At 48.1% G+C, this 13,155-nt stretch overlaps 1 protein-coding gene across 1 annotated transcript in view; it reads left to right on the forward strand.

The window, feature by feature from the left end:
* LOC136004410 (SET-binding protein-like) overlaps positions 1–12,160 on the forward strand; it is a 347,514-nt gene extending 335,354 nt beyond the window's left edge. Inside the window, exon 8 of the mRNA XM_065660882.1 lies at positions 12,114–12,160. Within this exon, the coding sequence (XP_065516954.1) occupies positions 12,114–12,121 (8 nt within the window). The 3' untranslated portion in view covers positions 12,122–12,160. The remainder of the gene's footprint in view (positions 1–12,113) is intronic.
* Positions 12,161–13,155: the final 995 nt, after the last annotated feature.

A 13,155-nucleotide genomic window follows, 5' to 3' on the forward strand; every position in this document is an offset into this window, starting at 1 on the left:
AGAGCAGTTCATCTGAGAAGGACTTGGGAGTATTGGAGGATGAAAAGTTGACTATGAGCTGTAAGTGTGCCTGTGTTAGGCGAGCCTAACATGTGAGGAAGTGGTCCGTGGTGGCTCCTCCACAGCAAGTGCTGCTTTGGCTCCTCCCCAGAAAGTCCAGCTTTGGCTCCTCCCTAGAAAGTCCTACTTTAGAAGTCCCGACCCTCGGAGACCTTTCTAGATATAGCTGGCCCCTTCTTCTGACCTAGGCTGGCCCCCTATGTCAGAATGAGTATGCATTTTTGCTAGTATAAAAGCCCAAGCCTCATGCAATGAGGTGTGGCAGATCCTCATACCACCCAGGTTAATGTTGCCCCTGCAAGGATGCCCATTCCAGTTGAGCCTTCCACCTCCCAGTGCAATGATGCCTCTTGGAGCTGGTTTCCTGATCATCATCACCTGGTCTTTGGGGTTAATAAGATAACCACACTTTAGAAATATCCTTTACTGTATCTTTTGTTATCTCTATATTTTCCCTCTAGTAATAAGCTAGTTGTGATTCTTTATTGTGTTGCATTTCTCTCAACCTGGAATCCTCGAACTCTGGAACAGGTGCCCTTGTGGCCAGGAGGGCCAATAGTGTCCTGGGGTGCATCAGGAGGAGTGTGGCCAGCAGGTCAAGCGAGGTGATCCTCCCTCTCTACTCAGCCATTGTGAGGCCACATGTGGAGTACTGGGTCCAGTTCTGGACTCCTCAGGACAAGAAAGACGAGGAGCTACTGGAGAATGTCCGGAAAGCCACAAAGATGATCAGAGATCTGGAATATCTCTCTTATGAGGAGAGATTGAAGGAGCTGGGCCTGTTTATTCTAGAGAAGACTGAGAGGGGATCTCATTAACGCATATAAATATCTCAAAGGCAGGTGCCAGGAGGATGGTTCCAGACTCTACAGTGGTGCCCAGCAACAGGACAAGGAGCAATGGCCATGAAGTAAAACACAAGAAGCTTCACCTCAACATGAGGAAGAGATTCTATACATTGAGTGTGGCAGAACACTGGAATAGGCTGCCCAGGAGGGTTGTGGAGTCTCCCTCTGTGGAGACATTCAAAACCCACCTGGGCGCATTCCTGTGTAACCAACCTGCTCTAGGTGGCCCTGCCTTGGCAGGGGGGTTGGACTAGATGATCCCCAGAAGTCCTTTCCAACCCTAACAATTCTGTGATTCTGTAAAATGATCCCAAATCAAAAAGTCAGAGCAGATATCTTGCTAGGCATCTACAGTCACAGGAGTGTCCCCTGGATTGATTTTATCTGGTTTTATATGCTTTAAAGCCATAAAGGAGGATTATCTGACCTCTGTGTCGTGGTTTAAACCAATCCACACAGCTCATCCACTCACTCCCCCCCTTCTTGCCCTCCCCCTGCTCCTGGAGGGATGGAGAGGAGAATCGAAAAGAATGCAACTCCCACAGGTTGAGATAAGAACAGTTTAGTAACTAAGGTATAACACAAATCACTACTGCTACCACCAATAATAATAATAATAAAAGAAATAACAAGGGAAGAGAATACAACACCAGCCGACCAATAACTCGCCCCAATCCCCCCAGCCAAGCACCGACCAATACCTCGTCCAACCCTGCAGTCCCCCCAGCCCTTCCAGGTAACTCACAGTTACATCGTGGGCATGATGTGCTGTGGTAAGGAATACCTCTTTGGCTAGCTTGGGTCAGGTGTCCTGTCTCTACTTCCTCCCGGCTTCCCCTCCTCCCTAGCAGATCATGAGGCACAGAAAGTCCTTGGCCAGACCAAACATTTGAGCAGCAACTAAAAACATCGGAGTTATCAGCTCTCTTGCCAGGTCAAAAAATGAAAACATAGCACTGTACTAGCTACTAAGAAGGAGAAAAATGACTGCTACTGCTGAACCCAGGACACTCTGACATAACACAGACAAAAATTGCTGAGGTGAGTAGCTCGAGAGAGGACGCCTTTAACAGTGGAGCGGGGGAAAGATCAACATCCAGGAGCCGCAACTCAGAGCAGCCAGAGCTACCCAGGGAGCTTCAAGTCCTCAACAGGACCTGCCCAGAAGCCGGCAGCTTAGCTGACGCGAGCCGCTGACTCACAGGGGGCGGAGCCAGGAGCCGCAGCACCAACCCTAAGTGGTTAAAAACCCGCCCCAGGGAGCGCAAGCGACCAGAAGTGTGGCGAGGTAGTTTGCGTGGGCAGGCGAGCGGGATGGCGAGCGGGATGGCGAGCACCCGTCATATGGCCAGGGCCCGCTCTGGGAGCTCCGCTCTGGCTGCCCTGGCGGTGGCCAGCGTAGGCACCCAGACAGAGCAGATGAGAGGGGAGGATGCAGTGCAGAGCTCGGAGTGTAGAGGGCGCCTGCACTGCCCTTGTGAAGGAAAGGTGCACGATGCGCAGGGCTGCACTCGGTGCTTCCTGATGGAGGTTCTCCTGCAGCAGGTGGCTGAGCTGCGGAACGCTATTAGCGGGCTTCAAGATGACAGGGTAGCTGGGAGGAAGCAGAGCTGCTTGCTCCAGCCCCATACTGTGAAGGGGCCTCAAGCTTCCCCTCCAGCTCATGAAGGAAAGAAGGAGGCCACCAACCTGGGAAAATGGGAATTAGTGACAAAGAAAAATAACAAAAGAAGGAAGAAAAGGACAACTGTAGGCAAGGGGCTTCCTCCTAAATCTGTTGTCCCCACGCAGAACCGCTTTGCTGTCCTGCAAGAGGCTAACGAGGAAACGCACTTGCACCATAAACAGCCGGATTATGCACGGGTAAAGATCTCTACTGGTGCTATCAAGAAAAAGCGATGGGTTGTAGTAATAGGGAACTCTGATAGGGACAGAAGCACTCGTCTGTCGGCCTGACCCCATCTCGAGGGAGGTGTGCTGCCTACCAGGGGCACGGATCAGGGATGTAGGCATATCAAGGATGAGGGGGTCATTAAGAACAGCCAACATGGTTTTATGAGGGGGAAGTCATGTATGACCAACCTTATAGCCTTCTATGAGGAAGTGACTAGGTGGAGGGATGATGGTAGAGCGGTAGATGTAGTTTTTCTTGATTTCAGTAAGGCATTTGATACTGTCTCCCACAGCATCCTCATAGATAAGCTAAAGAAGTGTGGGCTTGACGATCAAGTAGTGAGGTGGATCGAGAACTGGTTGAAAGGAAGAAGGCAGAGAGTTGTGGTCAATGGCGCAGAATCTAGCTGGAGGTCTGTGACTAGTGGAGTTCCTCAGGGGTCGGTGCTGGGACCGGTGCTGTTTAATATTTTCATCAATGACCTGGATGAGGGAACTGAGTGCACCCTCAGCAAGTTTGCTGATGACACAAAACTGGGAGGAGTGGCTGACACACCAGAGGACTGTGCTGCCATTCAGCGAGACCTGGACAGGCTGGAGAGTTGGGCGGGGAGAAACTTGATGAAATTTAACAAGGGCAAGTGTAGAGTCTTGCATCTGGGGAAGAACAACCCCATGTACCAGTACAGGTTGGGGGTTGACCTGCTGGAAAGTAGTGAAGGGGAAAGGGACCTGGGGGTCCTGGTGGATAGGAGGATGACCATGAGCCAGCAATGTGCTCTTGTGGCCAAGAAGGCAAATGGCATCTTAGGGTGCATTAGAAAGGGAGTGGTTAGTAGGTCAAGAGAGGTTCTCCTCCCCCTCTACTCAGCCTTGGTGAGGCCGCATCTGGAATATTGCGTCCAGTTCTGGGCCCCTCTGTTCAAGAAGGACAGGGAATTGCTTGAAGGAGTCCAGCGCAGAGCCACAAAGATGATTAAGGGAGTGGAACATCTCCCTTATGAGGAGAGGCTGAGGGAGCTGGGTCTCTTTAGCTTGCAAAAGAGGAGACTGAGGGGTGACCTCATCAATGTTTACAAATATGTGAAGGGTAGGTGTCAGGATGATGGAGCTAGGCTTTTTTCAGTGATATCCAGTGATAGGACAAGGGGCAATGGGTGTAAACTGGAACATAGGAAGTTCCACGTTAACATCAGGAAGAACTTCTTTACTGTAAGAGTGACAGAGCACTGGAACAGGTTGCCCAGGGGGGTTGTGGAGTCTCCTACACTGGAGATATTCAAGGCCCGCCTGGACAAGTTCCTGTGTGATGTACTGTAGGTTACCCTGCTCTTGCAGGGGGGTTGGACTAGATGATCTTTTTAGGTCCCTTCCAACCCTTGGGATTCTGTGATTCTATGTTACAGAGAGGCTGCCTGCTTTAGTAAGTTCCACGGATTATTACCTGCTCCTGGTGATCCATGTGGGTGCTAGGGATATAGGTAGCAGTAGACTGGGGACCATAAAGAAAGACTACAGAGCCCTGGGAGAGGTGGTTAGGGGCTCCGGTGCTCAGACAGTCTTTTCGTCAATTCTCCAGGAAACAGGGGAGGACCAAGAAAAAGCTAGGAGGATTGGCCAGGTTAATAAATGGTTAAAATGGTGGTGTCATAGTCAGGGGTTTGGGTGTCTTGAACATAGGACTGAAGTTTTGTGTCATCTACAGAGGTATGATATAATAGGCATCACAGAAACATGGTGGGATGGCTCCTATGACTGGAGTGTTGGAATGGAAGGTTACAGGCCCTTTAGAAAAGACAGGCCTGGCAGGCGGGGAGGGGGAGTTGCCCTTTATGTTAGGGATAGGCTGGAGAGTATGGAACTCTGTCTGGGGACAGGTGAGCAGTTTACAGAGAGTTTGTGGGTCAGGGTTAAAGGGAAAACAGCCACGGGAGACATTACTGTGGGGATCTGTTACAGGCCACCTGATCAAGGAGAACCTGTGGATGAAGCACTCTACAGACAGATAGGAAAAGCCTCACGCTCGCAGGCCCTTGTTCTCATGGGGGATTTCAACCACCCTGACATCTGTTGTAACGATGTCACTGCACGGCACAAGTGATCCAGGAGGTTCCTCGATTGTGTGGAAGACAACTTCCTTGTGCAAGTAATAGAGGAGCCGACAAGGAGAGGTGCCATGCTTGACCTTGTGCTCACCAACAGGGAAGGTCTTGTTGAGAATGTGGTACTCCAGGGCAGCCTTGGATGCAGTGATCACGAGATGGTCGAATTTGAGATCCCCAGGACAGTGAGAAGAGCATGTAGCAAGCTCACTGCCCTGGACTTCAAGAGAGCAGACTTTGGCCTCTTCAGGAGCCTGCTTAATAGCATTCCATGGGATATAGCCCTGGAGGGCAGGGGGGCCCAAGACTGTTGGATGATATTCAAGGATCACCTGCTACAAGCTCAGGAGTGCTGCATCCCAACTAGAAGGAAGCGTGGCAGAAGGGCCAGGAGACCTCCTTGGATGGATAAGGAGCTGCTGAGGAAAATTCAAAGGAAAAAAGAGGCTTATAAAAAATGGAAGCAAGGACAGGCAGCCTGGGTAGAGTACAGGGATGTTGTCTGGGAAGCTAGGGACCAGGTTAAGAAGGCTAAGGCCCAGTTAGAATTAAACCTAGCCAGGGATGTTAAGGATAACAGGAAGGGATTCTACAGGTACATAGCAAACAAAAAACAGACTAGGGACAAAATAGGCCCCCTGAGGAAGCTATCGGGAGTAGTGGCTACACAGGATTTGGAGAAGGCTGAGGTTCTAAATGACTTCTTTGCCTCGGTCTTCACTGGCAAAGGCTCTGACTGCACCACCCAGTTCTTAGAAGGTAGACGCAGGGACTGTGAGAGTGAAGACCTTGGGCCCACTGTAGGAGAGGATCTGGTTCGAGACCATCTTAAAAATCTGAACATGCACAAGTCCGTGGGACCTGATGGAATCCATCCGCAGGTCCTGAAGGAGCTGGCGAATGAAGTTGCTAAGCCACTGGCCATCGTATTTGAAAAATCATGGCGGTCAGGTGAAGGTCCCGACTACTGGAAAAAGGGAAATATAACCCCCATTTTCAAGAAGGGGAAAATGGAAGACCTGGGGAATTACAGACCAGTCTGTCTCACCTCTGTGCCTGGTAAAATCTTGGAGCACATTCTCCTGGATGGCATGCTAAGGCACATGAAAAACAACAAGGTGCTTGGTGACAGCCAGCATGGCTTCACTAAGGGGAAATTCTGCCTGACCAATTTGGTGGCTGTTATAAATTGAGACCACCACGGATCATAATCCAATTAAAATTTTATTAATTATAGCAAGTAGAATATGAGCAAAGACAGCGCTGGACGACAGGGGAGTCTGCGCTCCGCCAACTGCCGTGTTAAGTATTTCAAACAGCCCCTTTTTATACATCTTTACTTCTTTGTTCATGAAATAGTGGAAGTACTCTGCGCATGCTTCAGTTGTTGTTAGGGGGTAGTTTCCTGCCTCCTGGTGAGAAGTCTTCCTCCTTTGATCCTTCATCCATATGTCTTTGCAGGGAGTTGTTAGTCTTATCTCTGCCAGTTCCTGGGACATCTTGCGGCTATCTTATCTTAGCCAGCTGTGTTTTATCTCTGTCAGTTCCTTTACATTTGGCTTAACATATATCTTAATAAACAATACACTAGTCTATAGTTTCTCACATGGAACATCTTACAGCTATCTTTAGGCAACATCTGCTATGTTTGCATAAGCGATAAGCGATTGCGGTTGGCGACTGTTAGTCTATGTAAGCTGTGTCCGGTGACTGTTTGAGTAAGCAATTTCATACTTTTTATTGCCTAACCTTTACATTGGGCTTAACATAAATCTTAATAAACAATATCCTAATTCATAGTTTCTTACAGTGGCCTTCTATGATGGGGCTACAGAACTGATGGATAAGGGTAAAGCAGTTGATGTTATCTACCTGGACTTGCGCAAAGCGTTTGACACTGTCCCACACAACATCCTTGTCTCTAAATTGAAGAGACATCAACTTGATAGATGGACCACTCGGTGGATAAAGAACTGGCTGGATGGCCGCACACAAGGAGTTGTGGTCAATGGCTTGATGTCCGGCTGGAGACCAGTAACGAGTGGTGTCCCTCAGGGATCGGTGTTGGGACCGGTCTTGTTTAACATCTTCGTCGCTGACATGGACAGTGGGATTGAGTGCACCCTCAGCAGGTTTGCCGATGACACCAAGCTGTGTGGTCTGGTTGATATGCTGGAGGGAAGGGATGCCATCCAGATGTACCTTGAGACGCTTGTGAGGTGGGCTGATGCCAACCTTATGAAGTTCAACCATGACAAGTGCAAGGTCCTACACCTGGGTCGGAGCAATCCCAGGCACAGCTACAGACTGGGCAAAGAAGAGATTCAGAGTGGCCCTGCGGAGAAGGACTTGGGGGTGCTGGTCGATGAGAAAATGAACATGAGCCGGCAGTGTGCGCTTTCAGCCCAGAAAGCCAACTGTGTCCTGGGCTGCATCAAAAGGAGTGTGACCAGCAGGTCGAAGGAGGTGATCCTGCCCCTCTACTCTGCTCTTGTGAGACCTCACCTGGAGTATTGTGTGCAGTTCTGGTGTCCTCAACATAAAAAGGACATGGAACTGCAGGAACAAGTCCAGAGGAGGGCTACGAGGAGGATCAGGGGACTGGAGCACCTCCTGTATGAAGACAGGCTGAGGAAGTTGGGGCTATTCAGCCTGGAGAAGAGAAGGCTGCGTGGAGACTTCACTGCAGCCTTCCAGTACCTGAAGGGGGCCTATAGGGTTGCTGGGGAGGGACTCTTTGTCAGGGACTGTAGTGACAGGACAAGGGGTAAGGGATTAATACTTAAACAGAGGAAGTTTAGATTGGATATAAGGAGGAAATTCTTTCCTGTTAGGGTGGTGAGACACTGGAATGGGTTGTCCAGGGAGGTTGTGAGTGCTCCATCCCTGGCAGTGTTCAAAGCCAGGTTGGATGAAGCCTTGTGTGGGATGGTTTAGTGTGAGGTGTCCCTGCCCATGGCAGGGGGGTTGGAACTAGATGATCTTGAGGTCCTTTCCTACCCTAACTATTATATTCTTTTCTATTCTATTCTATTTTATTTTATTCTATTCTATTATATTCTAATAAATAAGAAATGTATTCAGTTACTGCTACATGAAGTCCAATAATTTGTGTTTGAATAACATAGTTCTTTCAGTAGAGCAGCCCTTCTTGGCCTTGATGTTCCACTTCTGTGAGAGTACACTTCTCTTCTGAAAAGACAACAAACTTGCAGCTTAGCCATTTTTCCGGATGGAGGAAATGCTCACTTACAACTGCTTCCCCATGCACGACTCATACAATATAGAATCACACAGAATCCCAAGGGTTGGAAGGGACCTCAAAAGATCATCTAGTCCAACCCCCCCACAAGAGCAGGGTAACCTACAGTACATCACACAGGAACTTGTCCAGGCGGGCCTTGAATATCTCCAATGTAGGAGACTCTACAACCCCCCTGGGCAACCTGTTCCAGTGCTCTGCCACTCTTACAGTAAAGATGTTCTTCCTGATGTTAACGTGGAACCTCCTATGCTCCAGTTTACACCCATTGCCCCTTGTCCTATCACTGGATATCACTGAAAAAAGCCTAGCTCCATCATCCTGACACTCACCCTTTACATATTTGTAAACATTGATGAGGTCACCCCTCAGTCTCCTCTTCTCCAAGCTAAAGAGACCCAGCTCCCTCAGCCTCTTCTCATAAGAGAGATGTTCCACTCCCTTAATCATCTTAGTGGCTCTGCGCTGGACTCCTTCAAGCAATTCCCTGTCCTTCTTGAACAGAGGGGCCCAGAACTGGACGCAATATTCCATATGCGGCCTCGCCAAGGCTGAGTAGAGGGGGAGGAGAACCTCTCTTGACCTATGTCGTGGTTTGAACCCAACCACAAACCTCTTTTACTCACTCCCCCCCTTCTTGCCCTCCCTCTGCTCCTGGAGGGACGGAGAGGAGAATCAAAAAGAATGCAACTCCCACGGGTTGAGATAAGAACAGTTTAGTAACTAAGGTATAACATAGATCACTACTGCTACCACCAATAATAATAATGATAAAGGAAATAACAAGAGGAAAGAATACAACACCTCAACACCAGCCGACCAATAACTCACCCCACTCCCCCCAGCCAAGCACCGACCGATACCTCCTCAAACCCTGCAGTCCCTCTAGCCCTTCCAGGTCACTCCAAGTTACACCCTGGGCATGACGTGCTGTGGTATGGAATACCTCTTTGGCTAGTTTGGGTCAGGTGTCCTGTCTCCGCTTCCTCCCGGCCTCCCCTCCTCCCTGGCAGAGCATGAGGCTCAGAAAGTCCTTGGCCAGACCAAACATTCGAGCAGCAACTGAAAACATCGGCGTTATCACCACTGTTCCAAGGCCAAAAGATCAAAACACAGCACTGTACTAGCTCCTAAGAAGGAGAAAAATGACTGCTGCTGCTCAACCCAGGACAACCTACTAACCACACCCTTTCTAATGCACCCTAAGATGCCATTTGCCTTCTTGGCCACAAGAGCACATTGCTGGCTCATGGTCATCCTCCTATCCACCAGGACCCCCAGGTCCCTTTCCCCTTCACTACTTTCCAGCAGGTCAACCCCCAACCTGTACAGGTACATGGGGTTGTTCTTCCCCAGATGCAGGACTCTACACTTGCCCTTGTTGAATTTCATCAAGTTTCTCCCCGCCCAACTCTCCAGCCTGTCCAGGTCTCGCTGAATGGCAAAACAGCCTTCTGGTGTGTCAGCCACTCCTCCCAGTTTTGTGTCATCAGCAAACTTGCTGAGGGTACACTCAGTTCCCTCATCCAGGTCGTTGATGGAAATATTAAGCAGCACTGGTCCCAGCACCGACCCCTGAGGTACTCCACTAGTCACAGACCTCCAGCTAGATTCTGCCCCATTGACCACAACTCTCTGCCTTCTTCCTTTCAACCAGTTCTCGATCCACCTCACTACTTGATCGTCAAGCCCACGCTTCCTTACCTTATCTATGAGGAATGGATGTGTAGTGCCCGCTATTGGTGGATCTCTCTCTGTAGGTGATATAATCTTCTGTCATAGTTTCATGTTCACCTTTAAGTCTGCATAAACTAATGCAGTAATTAAGGAGTGAGCCTCTGTCACAGAACCAATAAATTGAGGTTAAACAAAATTTATTTTTCAAACTCAATTAAAGCTCCACGAACATTAACTACAGATTTATGATGTCACATGGATTCATTGCTACACTGTTGGTTCTTTAGCTTTATGGCCAGTGATCCAAAATGCGCAATCGCTCACCTAAAAACGGAGGGCTCTCAACCTTGAGGAGTTACCTTGGGCAGTGTCCCAACCCAAGGGGAGAGTCCCCAACTGCAGGCCTGCTGTTCCAAGGAGGACTGACTCAAAATGGCTCTCTGGTGGGGCTCCCTTCATACCCATGTTGAATCTGATCTGTGGTCCAATATGGTCATGTAGACCCCATTGGCTCAGGACTCCCATCTTCCTTGTCCCTGCACCTGCCAACTGCCACCATGTGGGCTGGGCAAGAATTGTGCACACAGGGTGCTCTCCCAGGCTTTTGTGGTGGGAAGCTTTCATGGGCTTTTGTCAGGTCTTTTTCAGGGCTTTTGTCAGGGCAGGTGTACCTGTCACAGCCTCATCCTCCTCTGTCTCTATGGCACCTCTTTCCATATGCTTACACAAGCATTGAACAACCACACACTGAACAGGTTTAGGTAGCTGATTAAAACTAATCAGTTCAATGCTTGGGTTTTGTTGCTTTGATTGTACAGCCTGGGTAGGAATAAATTATGGGAGACATGACTACTTCTTTCAATAGCAGTGTTGATTCATGCCAGTTTATACTGGCATATATGAATCTGCTATTATATATATACATGATTTGGCCATTTCTAATGGTTCCAGGTGTTTTTTGATTCGGAGAAAACTCCAGGAACAAACTTGCCAACAAAGTTTTCAAGCTGACAAGCAGGTATTCTTTATTGCGGCACTGGGAGACACGGGGGATAGCTCCTCCTAACGTGTGTCTCCTCAGTTGCCACACATGCTGTCCTTTTATAGTCACTGGGCATACATACATATTCATGAGGCTACGTATTGATTACATCATTTTCCAGAAAGCTCCCCGCATGCGTACAGAATTGTGGTGGTGGTCTCTGAGGGTCGTTTACTTCTTCCAACAATCTTCATCACTTCTGGCAGTCTTTGAAGCATGCGCAGTAGATGTTTATACCAGTTTAATTGGTTCGTTAGCACCAGAGACTCCTATCCTCCTACTTATCAGTTAGTTTAGCTGTAGCCCATCCTGGACACCTGCCGTTCCCAGATACTCCTTATCCCTATGTCCTGTTTTTCTAGACTGTTTTTCTTAAAACTATGTCAACTATAACAATTTATCTCGTGTGAGAATTCTCAGTATGTTCTCTAGCTGTACTCTATTTTTTCTCCATGTATCCTGCACCTCAGTAATTTTCCACTGCTACTGTTACAAAGCCATCAAACTTAACATTACTCAAAACTAATTCTAAAGGTTTATATATTCCATTTTGTAATTTTGTACCCCCCTTGTCTCATTTTGCATCTGAATGATGCAAAGAGTCTGACTCTCAAGACACAATGCCACCCCATGTTCATAAAGTACTATACTGAAGGAAAGTGCTATCAAATATTAGGTATTATTTATGACATTTGGCATACCAATGTAACCATATATAAAATATCTTGGATATTCTTATGAAACAAACCAAAATTGTTTTGTCCAAATATAGAAAAACAAACCCAAAATTATAATATGCACACATGCTGAATATTCACTGTTTCTTCACATAATTTAAAGTCGAGTATGATCCTTCCTCTGGCCTATCCCCACTTGTGGGTCTTATGTAGTAACATGTTCACAAATTTATAATAGTCACATTTCCATGATATTCATATTTCATGCCATGGAAATGGCCTAGAGAAATAAAAACTTCCTGCCTCATCAGATACTTCTGAATAAAGAAGTTCTTAGGCTACCCATTGTTGAAAGTAGATCTATTGCTTCCACAAAGAAGAGTGGTTTTGATTGGTGACTCCACACTGAGAGGAACAGAGGGCCCGATATGTTAACCAGACCTGAAACACAGGGCAGACTGCTGCCTCCCTGGGGCCAGGGTAAAAGACACCACCAGAAAATTCTCTCATCTGGTATGGCCTAATGATTACTATCCTTTACTGGTCTTTCAGGTGGGTAATGAGGAAGTCTCATCAACAAGCGTGAGGGGACTCAAAAAGGACTTTGGGGCCTTGGGGTGACTGATTCAGGGTTCCGGAGCACAAGTAGTTGTGAGATACTGATCTGAAACCAGACTCCACTGTCCATTGTCTCAAAAATTTGTCTGAGAAGTTGAGACAAGACTCCAATATCCATTGCCTGGGAGAAGGGTGTGTGGTGCTGGACTGGCGCTCCACCATCCATTGCCTGAGGGATAAGTGGGAAAGAGCTAAGACTCTTCCTTTACCTTGAGTATTGGTGTGAGGAATTGCTACCCATTTTCCCCAGATTGCTGCAGACGTGTGCAGACACGTGCAGTTAAAGAGCTGGCTGCAAGACCAGGGAAACTGGTCCACCAGGAATGTGTAATATGTGACATGAAGAGCAGAGGTACTCCCCCGAACTCATTATAAAAGTGGGAAAACGTAATCACCAGGGGGCACATCACCAGGGAGCCATTGCCATGAGGATAACTCCATAAGGACACCTCTGTGAGGACATTCACCACCAACGACTACTACAGACCCTGAGGGACACCCTCCACGAGGCATCACCATCAGGGCAACTCCACGAGACACTCCACGGGATGCCTTCAAGGGGACTCCAGAAGGATGCCTTCACGAGGACATCCACCTCCTATGGACTCTTGTGGGACACTCTGCTCTGATACCGACTACGAACCCTGAAGAACTCCCACCACTGACGATGATGACAATGGATCCCTGGGATACCATTGGATCCACAGTGGTGAATCTCTCTCTCTCTCTCTCTGCACCTCGAATCCTTGCTTCATTTTCTACCAGTTTTCCAATCTGTCCTATCGCTATCACCTTTATTACAATAATTTCCCTTTTTTATAATAACTGTTTTTTTGTAATTTGTCATGGTTTAAGCCCAGCCAGCAACCCAGAACCATGCAGCCGCTCACTCACTCCCCTACCCTCCTCCACCTGCTCCCGCAGGGATGGGGAGGAGAATGGAAAGAATGTAACTCCCAGGGGTTGAGATAAGAAC

This window comes from Lathamus discolor, chromosome W (genome assembly GCF_037157495.1).
Source record: "Lathamus discolor isolate bLatDis1 chromosome W, bLatDis1.hap1, whole genome shotgun sequence".
Taxonomy (NCBI): Eukaryota; Metazoa; Chordata; class Aves; order Psittaciformes; family Psittacidae; genus Lathamus; species Lathamus discolor.